The sequence below is a fragment of the Ochotona curzoniae genome, unplaced genomic scaffold (assembly GCF_017591425.1).
Source record: "Ochotona curzoniae isolate NIBS_2020 unplaced genomic scaffold, NIBS_Ocur_1.0 contig_4148, whole genome shotgun sequence".
NCBI classification, from domain to species: Eukaryota; Metazoa; Chordata; class Mammalia; order Lagomorpha; family Ochotonidae; genus Ochotona; species Ochotona curzoniae.
This window is the reverse complement of record NW_024466146.1, coordinates 5,983,340-6,000,853: the sequence shown is the minus strand read 5'-3', so window position 1 is coordinate 6,000,853 and position 17,514 is coordinate 5,983,340. Positions and strand designations below refer to the sequence as shown.

Sequence of the window (17,514 nt, the reverse complement as noted above, 5' to 3'; positions counted from 1 at the left end):
TTGCTCTTTTTGTTCTCTGAGGTAAAATGTGTGTGTCATAAAAATGTGCAGACCTGAAGAAAAATTATTTAAATAAAATAATAAATATTACCCTAATTCTATTCTCAGTGGTAATTAAGCATAGTTGGCAGTTCAGTCCATATAATTTAGACACCTGTATTTTCTTACCTAATTCATAATGATTAGAGCTTTAAAAAAATTATTTACTTGAAATACAGAGTTAGAGAAAGAGGGAAAGAGAGTGTGAGAAAAATCTACCCAGAGGGCTTTTCCCCAAATGCCCACAACAATCAGGCTGTGGCCAAGCTGAAGCCAGGAGAGGAACGTTCCATCTGGGCCCTGACGTGGGGTGCAGGCCTGGGCTGTCCACTGCCTTCCCAGGCACACTGGCAGGAAGCTAGGCAGAAAGCAGAGTCACAGGAAAGGGAAACAGCACTCAGAGATGGGATGCTGGTGTCGCAAATTGAGGCTCCACTGGCTGCTCCACAGGCAGGCCCTGCTAAGAATGCTTATAACCTGTTTTTAAAATTCACATACACATCTTCAGACTTAATAGAATTGAACTCAAAACCCATCAAAATCCCACTTCCTAGGAAGCACCATTCTACTTCCTGTCTTTGTAAATCTGACCACTCCAGTTATCTCAAACAAATGGAATTATTCAGTATTTCAGTAATCCGGTCTGCTTCATTTAATAAATTTTTCAAAATTCCTGTACACGGTGGCATGTCGCAGAATTTCTTTTCTCTTAAGGTTGAGCATTCTAGTATAGATAAAACTTTATCAGTTCTTTTGTCAATGGATGTTTGGATTATTCTGACCTCCTGACTATTGGGAATAATGCTACCACTTATATGGATATCCTACTATCTCTTTTTGAGATCCTACTTTAAATTTTTTGGCTGTATATGTGGAAGTAAAATTGCTGGAGAATATGATCATTTTATGTTTAACTTCCTGGGGTATCCCCATACAGGATGCATCATTTATATCCTCACCAGCAAGACTTAAAGTGTTTTAATGTCTTCATATCCTTGCCAACAACCATTCTTTCCCGGTTTTTCTTTTGGGGGGTGGTTATAGCAGGCATTCTGCTGAGTGTGAAGTGATATCTCATTGTGAATTTCATTTGTAATCATCTAATCATCAGTGACATTAAGAATCTTTCCGTATGCTTACTAACCATTTATACATCGTCTTTGCAAAAATGCTTATGCACGCCTTTGTCAATGCTATCTTGTTCCACTACAGGCAGTCTTTATATAGCCTGGATATTCATTCCTTATCAAATATACAGTTTGCCAATATCTTTTCTAATCCAACAGTCTGTCCCTTTATTTATGATGCCCTTTGATACACAAACGTAATTTTGATGAAGTAATTTACCTGGTTTTTAAAAATGTATTTGTTTACATAAAAATTTTAAAAAGTAAAATTATTTATATTAGAAAAGCAGATTTACAGAGAGGAGAGACAAAAAAAAAAAAAAAAAAAAGATTTTCCATCTGCTGCTTGATCCCTTAAATGACTGCAATGGTTGGAGCTGAGCCTATCCAAAACCAGGAGCCATGAGTTTCTTCTAGGTCTTTCGCACCAGTGCAGGGTCCCAAGGCTTTGGGCCATCCTCAACTGCTTTCCCAGGCCACAAGCAGACAGCTGTATTGTAAATGGAGAACTGGGACACAAATCTGTACCTAGTTGAGACGCCAGTGTTTGCAGGTGGAAGATTAGTCTTTTGAGCCACTGTGCCAACCCTGCAATCTGCCTGTCTTCAGTGTCATGTCCAAAAAGTTATTGCTGTTTAAATGTCAAGTTTTCTCTATTTTTTTTTTCTGGGAGTTTCGTAGTTTTAGATCTTACGTTAAGGTCTTACACTCATTTTAGGTCAGTTTTACATCAGTTTGTGTGTGATATAAGAGCATTGTTCTGTGAGTGGCTATCCAGCGCTCCCAGCACTTATTACTGAAAACGCCGTCTTTTTCCATCAAGTGATGTTGGCAATCTTGTAAAACGCATTTAATGACACACTGAGGCATAGGCATTTGCTGCAGTGGTACAGATGCCCACGTCCTGTAGCCCGTGCCTGGGTTCAAGTCCCTCCTCTGTCCTCCATTCCAGCTGCCATGAAATGTACACTCGGGGTGGCAACTAGTAATGCTTCAAGCACCTGCTACCCTGCCCCCATGTGGGAGACCCTGGTTCAGTTCCTGACTCCTGGCTTTAGTCTGACCCAGCCCAAGCTGCTACTGTAGACATTAGGGGAGTGAGACAATGGATGGGAAATAGTTCTCTTTCTCTACGTTTCCAATAAATAACTTTAAAATCAATGCGTTCCGGGATTTTCTTCAAGACTCTATGTTCTACTGCACTGGCTCATTGTGACTTTGTTATGTCAATATCACACTGCTTTAATCGCTGTGTGTTTGTAGCAAGTTGGAAATCAGGAAGCATGAGTCCTCCAATGTTGTTCTTTATTAAGACTAGAATATTTGTGGTCCCATGAGATTTCATATAAATCTCGCTATGTCTTTATGCTTAGTTTAATAATACTGGGATCTTGAAAGAAATTGCGCTATATCTTTAGATTTCTTTGGTTAAAAACTGACATCTTAACAATCCATGGGCACAGGATATGTTTCCATTCATTTATGTCTTCAATTTCTTTCAGCGGTTTTTTGTAGTTTTTAGTGTACACTATATTTGCTTTGAAGATGTCCACTTAATATTGGGTAGACATGTTTCACACCTTGAAATAAATTAATTCAGAACAGAATTTTAGGTAGCTGCATGTCATCAAACAGATGTTCCATAATTTATGTAAGCAATGCCATAATGTGAACATTTCAATTGTACCTGATTTTCTGTATTACAAACAATGTTCAGACACATACTATCAATCATAACCTGTGTATGTAAGTTTAATGATTTCCTTTGACCAAATTCTTAGAAATGGAAGAATTAAATCACAAGGGCTAGATTTAGAAATTTTAAAATATCAACAGTTCTTTTTATATAGGACTAGAGTTTTAAAGTCTCTCTTTCTACCTACTCATAGTTTCCAGTTTTTTCACAAAACATAATTTTTGAAGGAGATGTGATTCTGCTTGTTCCAATTTTATGAATCACAACGTTTGTTCAAGGAAAACTACTTTTAGCAAAAAGTACTTTTTGCTGCTTTTGGATTTAGGTAGCAAGAACCCAAAGTCAGGGAGGAGACAATGTGCACAAGAGAAGGATTAGCTTCTCCTGAAATTACTCTTCTCAAGGTCAAGAGAAAAGGAGAATTTGCCTCCCACAGGGCATTTGGGTGTCTAACTGGCCAGCTGCACCTAGGTGGCAGACCTTGCCTGCAACCTGTCATGCAGAAGCCAACCCTACGCCCGCCCCATCAGAGGAATTTGGGGCCCAAAATGTCCAGAATGGTGTTGATGGTAACAAATCCTGCTTAAAGGGGACTGGATCATCAGGAGCTCCGAGAAGATGTGGAGGAAAGAGGTAAGACTCCAGCTCCTGGAGTCAGACCTTAACCAGAAGGGTAAAAGGATGCAACTGTGGGATTTGAAAGCAGTTGGTCTGTGAATCGCCTTGCATGTGTCTGCAACTGAAATCACCTGAGCGCAGCCTTAGCCAGACAGCCAGCCAGCAGCAATGGCCCGTGAGCCACTCCCGGCATCCCTAATCTAAGGGTACCAATTCCTGTCTTGTGGGTGGGGCAGAGGTCCTTGATCCACCCAGTCCTCAGAAAGCAAAGCTGAGACCAGGTGCCTGACCAGTGCTTCTTTGAATCCAACCTCCATCATTCTGCCCGGTCTAGGAGTGTTAACTCGCCGCCTACCCGCCCTGCTCTGCAGCAGCCTGCACCAGGCAAAGGGGGAATCCCCCTGAACTCACCACCCGTGGAGAAGCCTGGTTCAAACCCCCACGTTTCCAGTTACCCATCAGCATCTGATCTAAACACCAGCCCACTGTGATCTCAGACTTGGTCCTGTCTTTACATTACTACTTGGAAAGAAACCATGCCAAACTTTGAAAGGGCAAACAAAATGTTGTTTCTTTGCTTAGTTCCAATTCCCCAAATGGTTTCATAGAAAGGCCCGAGTGGCATCAGGTGACAGTTTGATCCAGGTCATCAGTTCGAAAGCTCTGGAAAGTCTCAGAGAAAACATACAATAAAGTGCCACCCCCGAGGTCATTATATAGAAACAGAGAGGGGAGAAAAAGAGGCTCCGCGCGGGCCCCTTTTGTGTGTTTCCTGCCAACGCAGCAGCGCTCCCGCTATATAGACCCGCTGCGCCGCCCGCCGCACGCACTCAACTCGCATCCTCCGGGTCGACCAGCCATGGGGAAGGTGAGCCCAGCGCCCGCCCAGGGCCCCGGCACGCGGCCCGGCACACGGGGGTCGGGGCCCGCCGCAGGCCCTTGAGCCCGCGCCTCCCCGCGCCTCATCTGGCCTCGCCTTGCCCTGCCTTGCAGATCACCTTCTACGAGGACCGCGGCTTCCAGGGCCGCCACTACGAGTGCAGCAGCGACCACTCCAACCTGCAGCCCTACTTCAGCCGCTGCAACTCGGTGCGCGTGGACAGCGGCTGCTGGATGCTCTATGAGCAGCCCAACTACCAGGGCTACCAGTACTTCCTGCGGCGGGGCGAGTACCCCGACTACCAGCAGTGGATGGGCCTCAGCGACTCGGTCCGCTCCTGCCGCCTCATCCCACACGTGAGTCCTTCGCTGCTGCCTCCTGCGCCCCGCAGTCACATCGGGTCCCTGCAGGTGTCACTCACACTCTGGATCAGGGATGGAGGGCAGCCTGCTGTGTTCTGGCTCTCCACTCCCCTTCCTCCGCTGGCCTCCTTAAGGTTTCCTGCCATTCCGTGTGATGCAATGCTCTTAAATGGACCTTTGATTCTATTTTGTTAAAATCAATTCGCCTCCCCAGAAAATAAGTAGAGCCCAGTTTAGTTTAGGGTGTCTACATCAAAGTAACAAATGAACTTGTTATCGATGCCTCAGGATCGATCCACGCACTGTTTCCACCTTTTTCACTTGTAAATGGGACTAACAAGAGTAGTTTATGGGTGAGGATGACAAATTAACCTGTGGCTTGCTAAGCACACCCCCACCTAAAGTTTTAGCTGTAATTATGAACATCTAATGTGTCTCTAACCCTGCCTTTTGATTAGGTAAAACAAGCAACCCCAGTGAGATTCCAATAGCTCTTGCGGAGCCCTCTCTTAGCCAAATGAAGCCCCAACAGTCTGGAATTCCACAGTTCGGATTTGCTACCAGGAGAAATAAACCACTTTTGTGAGAATGAAACCTTCTCACAGCATTTCGTTGCCGGGCAGGAGCCAGGCTGGCAACAAAAACTTGCAAAGTTGGCATTTCTTTCGTTTCTTCCTCATAGAAGGAAATGCTTAGAATCATTGTTCTTCTGTGCCAGGCTGACATGAAGACCAGATTAAACAATTGCACGGACATCCTCTGACCAATGGGAAGATACCTTAGTAACTGTCCTTTATGACTCAGGACCGCCCGTTGGAATCCCTCTTAGGGTGAATTTTAATGGTAGGAAGAAAAACCATGCCGACAATGGGAAGGAAAGCAGACCAAGGAAGAACCAGATTTGCACATGGCCCAACTTTCTCTGTTTCTATACTTGTTCTATATTTGCTTGATTTGTGAAGGCCTCCTGCATAACCTTGAAATTCCAGTTTCTGTTAATTGCCTACAACTTGTAGAAGCAGAAGTTGGAGTTGAGAACTGAGACCGAGTCTTGATGGCAGCTCTTGCTCTTCAGCATTTTAGAGTGGCAGGGCTTAATACAGAAAAGAAGGGCTCAGGGGATTGCCTGGCTGAACTGTCTTCCCGGATTGCCACCAAGACGTGCCTCACTGTAGGAAAAGCAATTTGACTTCTTCTCCCCGCTGCCGCTGAAATTCAAACCAACCAGTACTTTGCCAGGAACACCTTGTCTTTTTCATCTCAATAGTCAATATGTTCCATTTGTTTTACTTCTACAGACCTCACATGGCAGGGTTAGCGTGGCAGTCCCTGCCTTTCCTCCTTCCTTCCCATCTTCCCCATCTTTCTTTTCTCCCTTTTATTCTTTCTTTTGCTTTTTTAATGGAATTTGTTAGGTCTTTATTGCTGCTGTTCAATTTGGTCACGTTTGACATTAAAAAGGGAAAAGAAATGCCTGTTTCCGCAGAGATGGGTATGATTAGTTGCCAAAAGAGGATCAAGCAAGGTGAGTGAGCTTTCTGACTCGTGCCCCGTGCTGTCGGCTGCCTCCGCAGGCCAGCTCCCACAGGATCAGGATCTATGAGCGTGAGGGTGAGGACTTCAGAGGCCAGATGCTGGAGCTCACCGAGGACTGCTCGGCTCTTCAGGACCGCTTCCACTTCACCGAGATCCACTCCTTCAACGTGCTCGAGGGCTCCTGGATCCTCTACGAGCTGCCCAACTACCGAGGGCGGCAGTACCTGCTGCGGCCGGGGGGCTACAGGCGCTACCACGACTGGGGGTCCCTGAACGCCAGGGTGGGCTCTTTGAGGAGAGCTGTGGATTTCTATTAAAATGTTTTTACTGTATTCTTTTCTCTGTCTGGAAGCTAATAAAATATTTCCTGTGTGTTTCATGCAGCAATGTGGTCCTGTATTCCTTTCCGTCTCTCTGGAGGGTCTCAGCAGAGATATAGCTAGGGAGTGTTGTGCATTTGCTAACATGCATCAGTGGAAAAGGTGATGTAGGTAGCAGGTAAGAGCACAGACACAACAAGGGATCTTAAATCATTGCAACCCATACTGGGATCCAAGGGTAGAGTCCTGGTGCACTTGCAGTCCAGCTTCTTGCTAACGCACACCCTGAGAGGCAACAGGTGATGGCTGAAACACTGGAGTAAGCTGCCAGTCACATGGAGACTAGAAAGGACCCCAGTCCTGGCTACCATGGCATTCCGAGAGTAAAGATATGGAGGCTCGCTCTCTCTCTCTCTTCAAACAAACACATGTTCAAAAATTTTGAAACTACCTCCCTTAAAAAGAAAAGAACACAGTCTCTGAAACCCCAATACCTGGGTCCGAATCCACTTATTGGCTTCAGGTAGAAGGACAAGTTACCTGCCATTCTGGACCTTCGTTTTCTAATTTGTAAAAAATGAAAGGTGACACTTTTCCCCTCATAGGGACTAAATGCAGATTACGTTATTTGATTTTGCAGTTTTACAGTGGAGCCAGGCACCACGCACACTACCACAGAGTAAGTATCCGGAAGGTAGGTGCTGCTGTGGTTGCTTTCGGTTTGTCTCAGTTGGCCACCCAAGGATTGGAGTGCTGGGAGCTTTGGATTGTGGGAGGTGGGGAGAGCCCTCCAGCTGGAAGTCCTTGGCTTAGGTGGGAGTGTGCCCTTAGAGGGGGTTATGGAACCCTAATCTTGCTCTCTGGCGTCTGATTTTGTGTCACTATCGTTTGCTTCCATGTGCATTGCCTCTGGGGTGCCATCTGCCATGACCTCTCACCAGAGGCTCAACAATGGAGCTGCCTGAGCTGGAACTTCTAGCTTCCAAAACGATGAGCTAAAAAATAATGCTCTTTGTAACATTAGCCTGCCTCGGGTATTTCACTACAGTGATGAACCATGGATTAATACAAGTGCCTTGGCTAATAATGAGTATTTGGATATTATAAGTTAGTTTTTCAAAACATCAATAATGAATTGAAAATCCCCAGTATCTGTATCACTGGGGATACTAGCTATAAAGAAGACTTGTAGATCCATTGCCTAGGTAATTCTTTTTTTAAAGAAGAATTTATTTTATTTTTATTTGGAAGGCAGAGTTATAGAGAGAAGGAGAGATAGAAAAAGTTCTTCCATCTGCTGGCTCGATCCCCAGTGGCTACTGGAACTGGAGCTGAGCCGGTCTCAGGCCAGGAGACAAGGGCTTCTTCTGGGTCTCTCACATGTGAGCAGGAGCCCAAGGCTTTGGACCACCTTGTTTTGATTTTCCAGGCTATATGCAGAGAGCTGGATTGTAAGTAGAGCACCTGGGACATGAACCAGCACCCATGTGGGATGCCAGCACAGCAGGCAGAGAGTTAAGCTGACATCCACAGCACCGTCCCCCAACCAACGTAACTCTTATGTAAAGGAAACTTGAGAGGCACCATTCCAGGTCTACATTTTTAAATAATAGAAAATTATTGCAGAAAGATGAATGCGTCCATTTTAGACTCTGCTCTGCACCAGATTAGAACAGGGCCCTGGCCTTTAAGAGTCAGAGTCTACTGAGAGCAGAAGATCCAACTGAATTCTAATGTTATAATGAAGACATTCAATTTCAATAAATGATTCCAGTACCATATTAGTGCTCTTTTCGTCCGCAGGGCTATGAGAACGTCACGGAGGAGGTTTGAGACACCTGCCCAGGTATTCTGAGATGGTTTCAGATGCAGCCTCACTCGGGACCACTAGAAAGGGTGGGAATACTGCTAGCACCGTGCTGAGCATGGTAAATACACTCACCACTGCAAACCCTATTTTGGTAAAGTTGCTAATGTGTTCTAGGAAGAAACTGAAGCAGAATTATCACACTGACAAGACAAACCACAACATGATTAGAACCCTAAAGATGCCCAGGTGATTCCAAGTGTGAGATGCTCTTGACTGTTAACGGCTGGTACCCCGCCCCCCAAACCCAGCAGAGTCGAGCTGGCTCTCAACTCTAACTTTCAATATCATTCACTGAGGAGCCTTCTTAAGGAAAAAAAAAAAGGAAGGAAGGAAGGAAAAAAATTTTTAAAAAAGAGATATTTGCAAGGCAGACTTACAGAGAGAGGAGGAGAGAGGACAGTCCCCAGATGGCCACCCTGGCTGCAGCTGGGCCAGCTCAAAGTCCACATGGGCGCAGGGGCCCAAGTGCTTGGGCATCTCTCACTACTTTCCCAGATGCATTGGTGGAAAGCTAGATCAAACTGGAACAGCTGGACATGAACGGGTGCCCACATCGAATGCTGGCACCGTACACGGTAGCTTTACTTACTAAGCCACAGCACAAACTCAACCAGGAACGGCTTCTTCTTCTTTGTAAAGATTTATTTTATTTTCATTATTATTTTTTAATTGGAAAGGCAGATACACAGAGAGGCGAGACAGAAAGAAATATCTTCATATCTTCAATCTTCTGGTTCACTCCCCAAGTGGCCACAATGGCCAGAGCTGAGCTGATCTGAAGTCAGGTGCTCCTTCCTGGTCTCCAACACAGATGCAGGGTCCCAAGGCTTTGGGCCGTCCTCCACTGCTTTCCCAGGCCACAAGCAGGGAGCTGGATGGGAAGCTGGGCAGCTGGGACACCAACCGATGCTCATATGGGATTCTGGCGAGTACAAGGTGGGAATTTGGCCACTAGGCCATTGCGATGGGCCCCAACAGGACCTCTTAAAATACTACTACGCAGGCACTCATTCTGATTTAATTTCACAATTTCCATTGATTCCTCTCCTCCGGTTTAAACACGATTGATTTATATATTTTAACCTATTTGTCTTCATTTTCCAAGTATGCCTGCTATTCAACAATGATAAGCCTCATATCTTGGAAATCAAGGCATGAACCCAGGGCTAAAACGGGACTCCTGCCTTTTTGCAAGAATGCTTCAACAGAGGCAGAGCAACCATCGGCGGGTAGGCACCCTCCCCAAGTGCAAAGGATGGCCCTGCAGGCTGAGGGCCACACAGCACAGGGGATAGAACTATGCTGATAGTCCAGCAGAAGGGCCATGGAGAAAGACCCGGACAAGCTGGTGAGCCACTCGAGGATGCTTCCTTGGCGTAGGAGCACGATTTAGGAACGGCAGAGAAGTCTGGAGAACCCAGCAAGTCTTAAATTCGCTATCATCAACAAGCCATTAACAAGGGATGCATGAACAAGCCAGTTTTGCATCCACATTCCACGAAGCCGGTTTCCTCTTACTCCTTGCTTTAGCATTGATTTGCGGTTCCTCTAAATTCTTTTTTTTTTTTTTCTTGCAGCGTAATGTTGGAAGACTTGTACCACACATGGAGACTAAAGGTGTCTAAGCTGCAGCTTTCTGAAAGAGCCTCCTTTGCCTCGACCCGACCGCTGTTTTTACTTCATCTGGACGAGAGCGCCACCCAGTGACCGCCAGCAGGAAGGCAAGTGCAGTGCGAAGCTTTCTCCGGAGGCGCAAAAGATTAAGGGCCCCTCTTGCGCCTTTTCATTCTTGCTTGCTTTCTTTTTTTAAAGATTTTATTTATTTCTATCTGAAAGGCAGATTTACAGAGAGAAGGAGAGAAAAAGAGAAAGATCTTCCATCCACTGGTCCTCCACAACGGCCCGAGCTGAGCCAATCGGAAGCAAGGAACCAGGGTTTCCCCGCGCAGGTTCAGGGTCCCCAGGCCATCCTCTGTTGCTTTCCTCGACCATTAGCAGGGAAGTGGAGCAGCTAGGACACGCACTGGCTTCTATATAGGATTCTGGTGCGTTTGCAAGAGGATTAGCCAAAGGAGCCAAGTGCCGGGCCCTGCATCTTTTCAATCCATGTGTATTTCTTGGACTGGCAGAGAAAGGAAATGCCTTCTTCTCACCTGCTGATTTTGCTCTCTAGTTGCGGATAAGAGCAAGCGCTGGGCCAGGGCTAAAGCTGGGATGCGTGAGAGAACACCACGTGGGCAGCAATAAACGCAGCCACCTGAGCCTTCACCACTGCCTTCCAGGGCCTGAACTAGCAGGAACCCGGAGGCAGGAGCTCGGGGCAGGTGTCTGGTGCAGATGTCAGCCTCGGAAACGGCTTCTTCAAGTATCTCTCCCCTCAGTTGACTACACTGGACAGTCCGCACTGCAAACTACTGGAGGTTTTGCTTCAAAGTTTGTGAACAGCTGCCACCATTGGAAATAAGGCAAATTATTCTTTGCTGGTTCTATTTACATTTTGTTTTCCTTTCTGTGGTTTGACCAGTCTATTTTGCTTGTAACACTTTTGTGTTCTCAAAGCCAATGAAAATATTAGCATGAAAAAGACCAATATTCCCTTAGAGCTACAATGAAGTTGATGAGCAATGCCGAGTTATTGTTTGTGAATAACTTCATAAAGTGGTTATTAACATAATATATAAAAACATAAATATACAACATATAAAGTGAATCAGTGACGCTGAGTTGTTTGTTAATACATTGTGTTTCTAAAATGTCTGAACTTACCCATTCTTTAAAAATATTAGAACCTGTAACGGTGTTAAGTGTTAATTTCAGGGTTGTTATGAATTCATGGCTGCGTTCTGCTGTACAACGTCCAGAAGAGCTTTCCCAGTGCATTCCTCTTCCTTTGACTCATTGGACGGTATAAACCACGGAGCGAGGAGAAGGAGCAATAGAGATTAGGAAGCTATTACAAATGCGATGCACAGGACATGGCAATATTGAGACAGGATTCAGGGCCCAGCCTTACCCAGGAATTACTGCCACAGCTCCTACTTGGTTTTCCTACCTCCAATCTTCTCAACTCAAATCTATCTTCCACAGGGCAACCAGATTAACCTGTTAAAAGCAAACTGGATTGTGTAGGCTTCACCCCAGTCCTTGCCTACGCTCACTCACGGCTCGCATAAGCAGCCAATCTTCCTGCCCTAAAAGCTCCTGCCTGCGTCCTCGCATCCCTGCTTGGTCACAGCCTCTTCACCTTTCTCCGCTGCCTTGCCAGCCCCCTTCTGCCCAGAGCCGTTACACATGCTCGGTCGATCCTTGGTTAGCCCCTATTTTTTTTTGGCTCGTCACTCAGTCAGATTAGACCCTTATCCCAATTGCACTCTGTTTTAGCACTGTACACTTTGTCTTCCTAGAACTTAAAGCCAGTTAAACTTGACATCTTTCCCCAGAATTCCTTGGTTACCATCTGTTGCCATCACTGGATGCTTGGCTCCAGTTGAGCAGGGATTGTGTATGGCTCTAGCTGATGGCATAACCTTGCACTGAGCACAGAGCTGGGCCCACAGCAGGTACTCAATGGCAATGGGTTTTTATATTTATTTACTTTTATTGGAAAATCAAACTTAAAGAGAGAAAGATCTTCCATCCACTGGTTCACTCTGTAAGTGACCACAACAGCCAGAGCTGAGCTGATCCAATCTGAAGCCAGGAGTTTCTGCTAGGTCTCCCATGGGTGCAGGGTCCCAAGACTTTTGGGGCCATTCTCTACTTTCTTCCCAGGCCACCATCAGGGAGCTGAATGGGAAGTGGAACAGCTGGGACACGAATCCCAGCACATGCAAAGTGAAGGCTTTAGCCACTAGGCTACCGCACCGGGCCCCGATATAATGTTTTGATAAACCAATGAGGGATGAATTTGCTCAAGGATCAGCAAGAAACACAGGATGAGTGGGGCCTCGGATCTGAGTGGAGAGCCGGAGAAACAGGCAGAGCCAGCTCACAAGGAGCCTCAGCTGCTGCACGACAGCATCCATCCTGAAGACAATGCATAACTGCAGCACAGGAGTTAAGAGAAGGAGTGACGTCATCACAGAGCGAGCTCCCGGAAGCCGGGTTGGGTGAGGAAGGAAAGAAGACAGGCACGCCAGTTAGGCAGCGATGGCCCTTCCAGGTGGCCTCCTGTTTCCAGCCACACTGGCCACTCAAGCCAATGGCTGCTTCCGTTTGCCCCTCAAGAATCCTGACACAGTGCTACACTCTAACTGCACCTTTCCCCCGCGCTGTCGGGTGAGCGCCGTGGGCAATCTGATGCCAGTCGTCTTCTAACGGGCTGGCCAGCCTCACCAGCACCCTCCCTAACAACGAATCAGAATGAGCATGGGTGGTTTGCTTCAACTGCTTCTAGACTTGTGCAATTCTTCAAACTTATTTGCCTTTTCTTTCATTTTTGTGCCAACAGCAGCTGGAGCCATGATAGTAGAAGAGATGACACAAAGAGAATCCGCAAGGTGTGAAGGAAAAGAAACTGGGAAGAAACTGCAGTGGAAAACACATTAAAAAAAGAATTTCCCAGCGCCTGGTGCAGTAGCCTAGTGGCTAAAGTCCTCACCTCGCATGAGCCAGGATCCCATATGAGCACTGTTTCGTGTCCTGGTGGCCCCGCTTCCCACCCAGCTCCCTGCCTGTGGCCTGGGAAAGCAGTCTAGGACGGCCCAAAGCCTTGGGACCCTGCACCCGCGTGGGAGACCCAGAAGAAGCTCCTGGCTTTGGATTAGCTCAGCTCTGGTCATTGTGACCACTAGGGGAATGAACCAGCAAATGGAAAATCTTTCTTTCTGTAAATCTGACTTTCCAGTAAAAATAAGTAATTCTTTAAATTAAAAAAGAAAAAAAAAGTCCAGGCTTCTTCCCAGTTTCAGGTCCTTTCACTCTTTGCACTTTCCACTTCCTTCCCTTGTACCACAGGACGTTCCACTTTTCATTCCCCCCGTGCTCTACCTCAAAGCAGGAAACGGAACACACACACACTTACACGCATATGCACATGCATGCACACGTATGTGCAAAAACAGAGAGAAAGAGAGAAAAGAAGACGACGACAGAAGTCAGCCGTCAGGGTTCCCGCGCAGAGACGTGGATGTCAGACAAGAATGGCGGGTGTTTGAGCAAGAAGAGACATTGCCAAGCAGGCTGGAAGAAAATGAACCGAACCGAGAACACTAGAGTTCTGGGTCCATAAAAGAGAGAGCTTAGCTTTAGACTTCGCTTACTTTTATTTTCAGGGGAGAGAGACAGAGAGAGAAAGGGAGAGAGACTGGCATATAAGAAGTGCTCCTATTCCCTGATCTGCTCCCCAAGTACCTGCAAAGACAGCTTCTAGGCCGGCAGCTAGAAACTCACCCCACGTCCCCCACCTCACAGGGATCCAACCACCATCGCCTGTCGACAGCCATCGCCTGTCGACCCCCAGGGTATGTATTTGCAGAAACCTGGAGTCAGGAGCTAGCACTCAATCACTGTGATGTAGGGACATCCCAGCCCATGCCCCAACTGCTAGGTAAAAGACCCAACCCAGCTGGCTTCTTTTTAAAATTTTGGGAGAGGGTCAAGCGTTGTGGCACAGTCGGTTAAGCTCCTGCCTGCAACACTAGCATTTCGTGTGATCACTGGTTCGAATCCTGATTGCTCCAGTGCTTAGGCCTCTGCCACCCACATGGGGGACCTGGATGGAGTTCCTGGCTCCCGGCTTCAGCCTGGCACAGCTTGGGACTGGACCCAACTTAGTCCAATAGTTTGGTCTCTCTCCTCTGCCTTTTAAATAAATATAAAATAAGCTGTTTCTGAATAATTTTATGTAAAGAGAAAATATTAACATATGCGTAAAAGTTGGACATATTTATAGTGTAGTATGTGATGTTTCAATATGTATATACCTTTTATAATGTCCAATAGGATAAAATATGCATACAGATGTGTACGTATACATATATTTCCTCAGGCATTTGACATGCCGTGATGGTGAGAAGATCCCAAGTTCTCCCTTCCAGAAAAGTCTATATTGCAAATGCATATATAAAAAGCATTGTCTAGCACCACCCTACCGTGTAATAATATCCCTGAACTTTTACTGCCATCTAGTTATAACTTAGTACTCAGCCCGTTTCTTTGACTTGCCAAGTGGGAGAAAGGTCATGCTTGGCTTAAGCGACTTGACTTGTGTTACTAGTTAGAACAGCTTTAGCAACCATTTGCATTTTTCACGGAAATGTACATTTGAACCTTTGAAATCGGTCTTGAAGAAGTAATGTACAAAAGACAATGGCTGAAACTAAAAATGCACTCTTGAGTGAGTGAGCGCAACTTCAAAAGGGCACTTCCGGCATAGTTGATTTTACGCAGTGTGAAAGTGGACAAAGGGAACCTAGGCTGCTACGTTGATGACTGTGGCCATTCTTGGGGCAGGATCGTGATTGGACAGGGCACGAGTGTGTTTCCTGCAAGTTTGCATTACTGGCTGCATGGGTGTGATGGGTTGTGTACTTTGCTGTAAACGTGTGTTCCACTTTTATAGAAAAGGCTGTTTGAACGTTGCATGAGTTGCTCTAAGTTCAAGTGAATTTGTATTTGCATTTTGTTCTCTTTATTGCAGTAATCTGGGGAGAAGAATATGAAAAGCTGCTGACATGAGCTCTTGGTTCCACTGAATTGTTCATTTCACACATCGTTATTGAACAGTAGTGCCAGGCAGTAGGAGGCAAGGGAGGGTCAACCCTAACACAGCAGACAGCCTCATCTGGAGAGGAAGCAGGGCCTGCTGTCAGCCAAGCAGCCACGAGTCAATGAGGAAGAGGAAGTAAGGAGTGCTGGGGCATGCGCAGAAGCCTGAGGGAGACCCGAAAGGCAGGCAGCCTCTGGGCAGCAGGAAGGGCTGTCCCGTGGCTCTTCAACACTGGCTTCGCTGGTCCGGCAGAGGGCGATCGCGGACAAACATTCCTGACAATTCCGCCATCAGTCGAACCAGAGGCTGGCAGCTTGCAGCTTCATCTTCCTTTGGAGGTGTTAGCGGAGGACAAATTGTTCAACAGAAAACAGATTTTTAAGCATAAGTATGCAAACAGAAACGGTGCTGTATAGTCTCGCCCGACCATATCGTGCGGATTCCTACCAAATACCTAGTGATCTTAGTAAGAAAAAAAGATGATAAGGCATGAGGAAAAGAATCAAATAACCTCCCTGTTTCTTGACTTTTGCATATTGTCCAAGAGCTGACTGCCGGCACAGCTGCTCTCTGACTTTTCTCGCTTGTTAGTAACCCGCACACTCGAATCCCCGCTCTCTGCTGCACCACAGCTTACAGAGAGCATTGCACTGGGGAGTTGGTGGATGGCAGGAGCAGCTAATGAACAAATGAAACTCTATACATTCATAGCAAAAGGTTGAACCATCAATAATTTACCGCATGCCAGTAAATGCTCAGGGGAGAAGCCAAGACAGTTCCAGGATGTCCAAGAGTTCATTTCTCTGCCATCCCTGCATGCCAAGCACACTCATAAGCACTGAGAACGTGCCACACACCTCCTTTAACGTCCACTGCTTGGATGGACCTGCCATTGCCCATCTCCTGGGCCCTTCTCCTCTTAGTCCTCCCTTCCTCACTGTATTTCAGTTTTGTTTTCCAGAAATCGTGAAATCTCCCACTCGCTTTCCCTTGTACGAAGCATTTGATGAGGGATAGATCTTTCCAATAAAGATAAATAAATCTTTTTTTAAAGAAAGGAATATTTGCATCATGATTACTTATTGCTTCATGTGCCAATCAACTTTTAGCATCTCACAATTTCATAATGTTCTTTGCATAAGTATTCTAGATTCAGCAGCCATAAACTAATTTTTATCACATCAAAGGTCTTTAAAATTCTCTCAATCACTTGCATGTGTGTTTCAGAGAGTTTTGTGGCTCAAAGTTACTTTTTAAAAAAATTCTTAATGGGAGGGGGGCTGGGGAATCAATGGCCAGCACTGTGGCCCAACAAACCAAGCCTCCTCCTGCTCTGGTTCAAGTCCAGCTGCTCCACTTCTGATCCAGTTCCCTGCTGCTTATGACCTGGGACCCTGCGCCCACACGGGAGACCTAAAAGAAGCTCCTGGGTTCTGGCTTCACACTGAGTCAGTTCCAGATGTTGCGGCCATCTAAGAGTAAACCAGGGGATGGGAGATCTCTGTGCCGCTCTCCTTCTCTCCGTAAATCTGACTTTCAAATGAAAGTAAATAATTCTTCAACAACATCAACAACAAAAAGCAGCCCTTCTCCGTTCTTCCTGGTTCCTTCCCTCCTGAGAAGGCAGTAGGAATGGGGACAGGGACAGACAGGAGCTTGGAAAGCCAGGGATCTTCAGGCTGAGGCTGCGTAGGCAAAGGCAGCCTCTACTAAGAAGGAAATAAACTTACTTAGGCCACTCTGGTTTTTGTAGCTTTCCTGTCACGTGACATCAGAGTCTCAATGCTAAATAAACACACCACAACCGCACAACCATTCTCAGATCCTTCAGTGGCATCCTGGTCCCTGAAATGACTGCATCAGTTGTGTGTTTGTGTTTGTTTAGGAGAGCAGGGACTTGCTTTGTCTTGTTCACAGCACCTTCTACAGGACAGGCATTTCCAAGTGGGAATGTCTTCCAGAAGCTTCTCAGTTGATTCTTTTTTCTGACTCACTAGCCCTCTCCCCCGAACACCCCACCCCATCCAAAGGAAGTAAGAAATCCGGGAAGAAATATAATAATTCTTCCTCAGGAAAACAAAACAAACAAAACAGCTTAACAATGGTCACGGGCTGTTACTGGTTTGGAATTCTACCCATATCCACAACGGGTGGTGACGCTGCAGTGATGGAAATATTTGAAACATTTTCAACAGGTGTGCTACTTCGGCTTGCTATAACAAAATGCTGTGCCCAAACAACTTGTAAATAAAGCATCAGATACAACAAGTAAAGGGAGCAAGTCCAGGGCAGATGCTGAGTTGGAGAAAGATGACAGCCACTGCTCCTCCTCTGGCTGAATGGGGAAGCCGCTTCTG

The 17,514-nt window shown here is 46.1% G+C and overlaps 1 protein-coding gene across 1 annotated transcript; it reads left to right on the top strand.

Moving 5' to 3' along the window:
* Positions 1-4,339: 4,339 nt before the first annotated feature.
* LOC121159391 (gamma-crystallin D-like) lies at positions 4,340-6,575 on the top strand. The gene is made up of 3 exons (XM_040984412.1): positions 4,340-4,348; positions 4,474-4,716; positions 6,297-6,575. The coding sequence occupies exons 1-3, from the start codon at positions 4,340-4,342 to the stop codon at positions 6,573-6,575; spliced, it is 531 nt and encodes a 176-aa protein (XP_040840346.1).
* The last annotated feature ends 10,939 nt before the right edge of the window (positions 6,576-17,514 follow it).

Bases quoted from the DNA above. Each gene is read 5' to 3' on its own strand.
- LOC121159391 (XM_040984412.1), top strand. The intron at 4,717-6,296 runs GTGAGTCCTTCG...CTGCCTCCGCAG, and splicing joins CCTGCCGCCTCATCCCACAC to GCCAGCTCCCACAGGATCAG.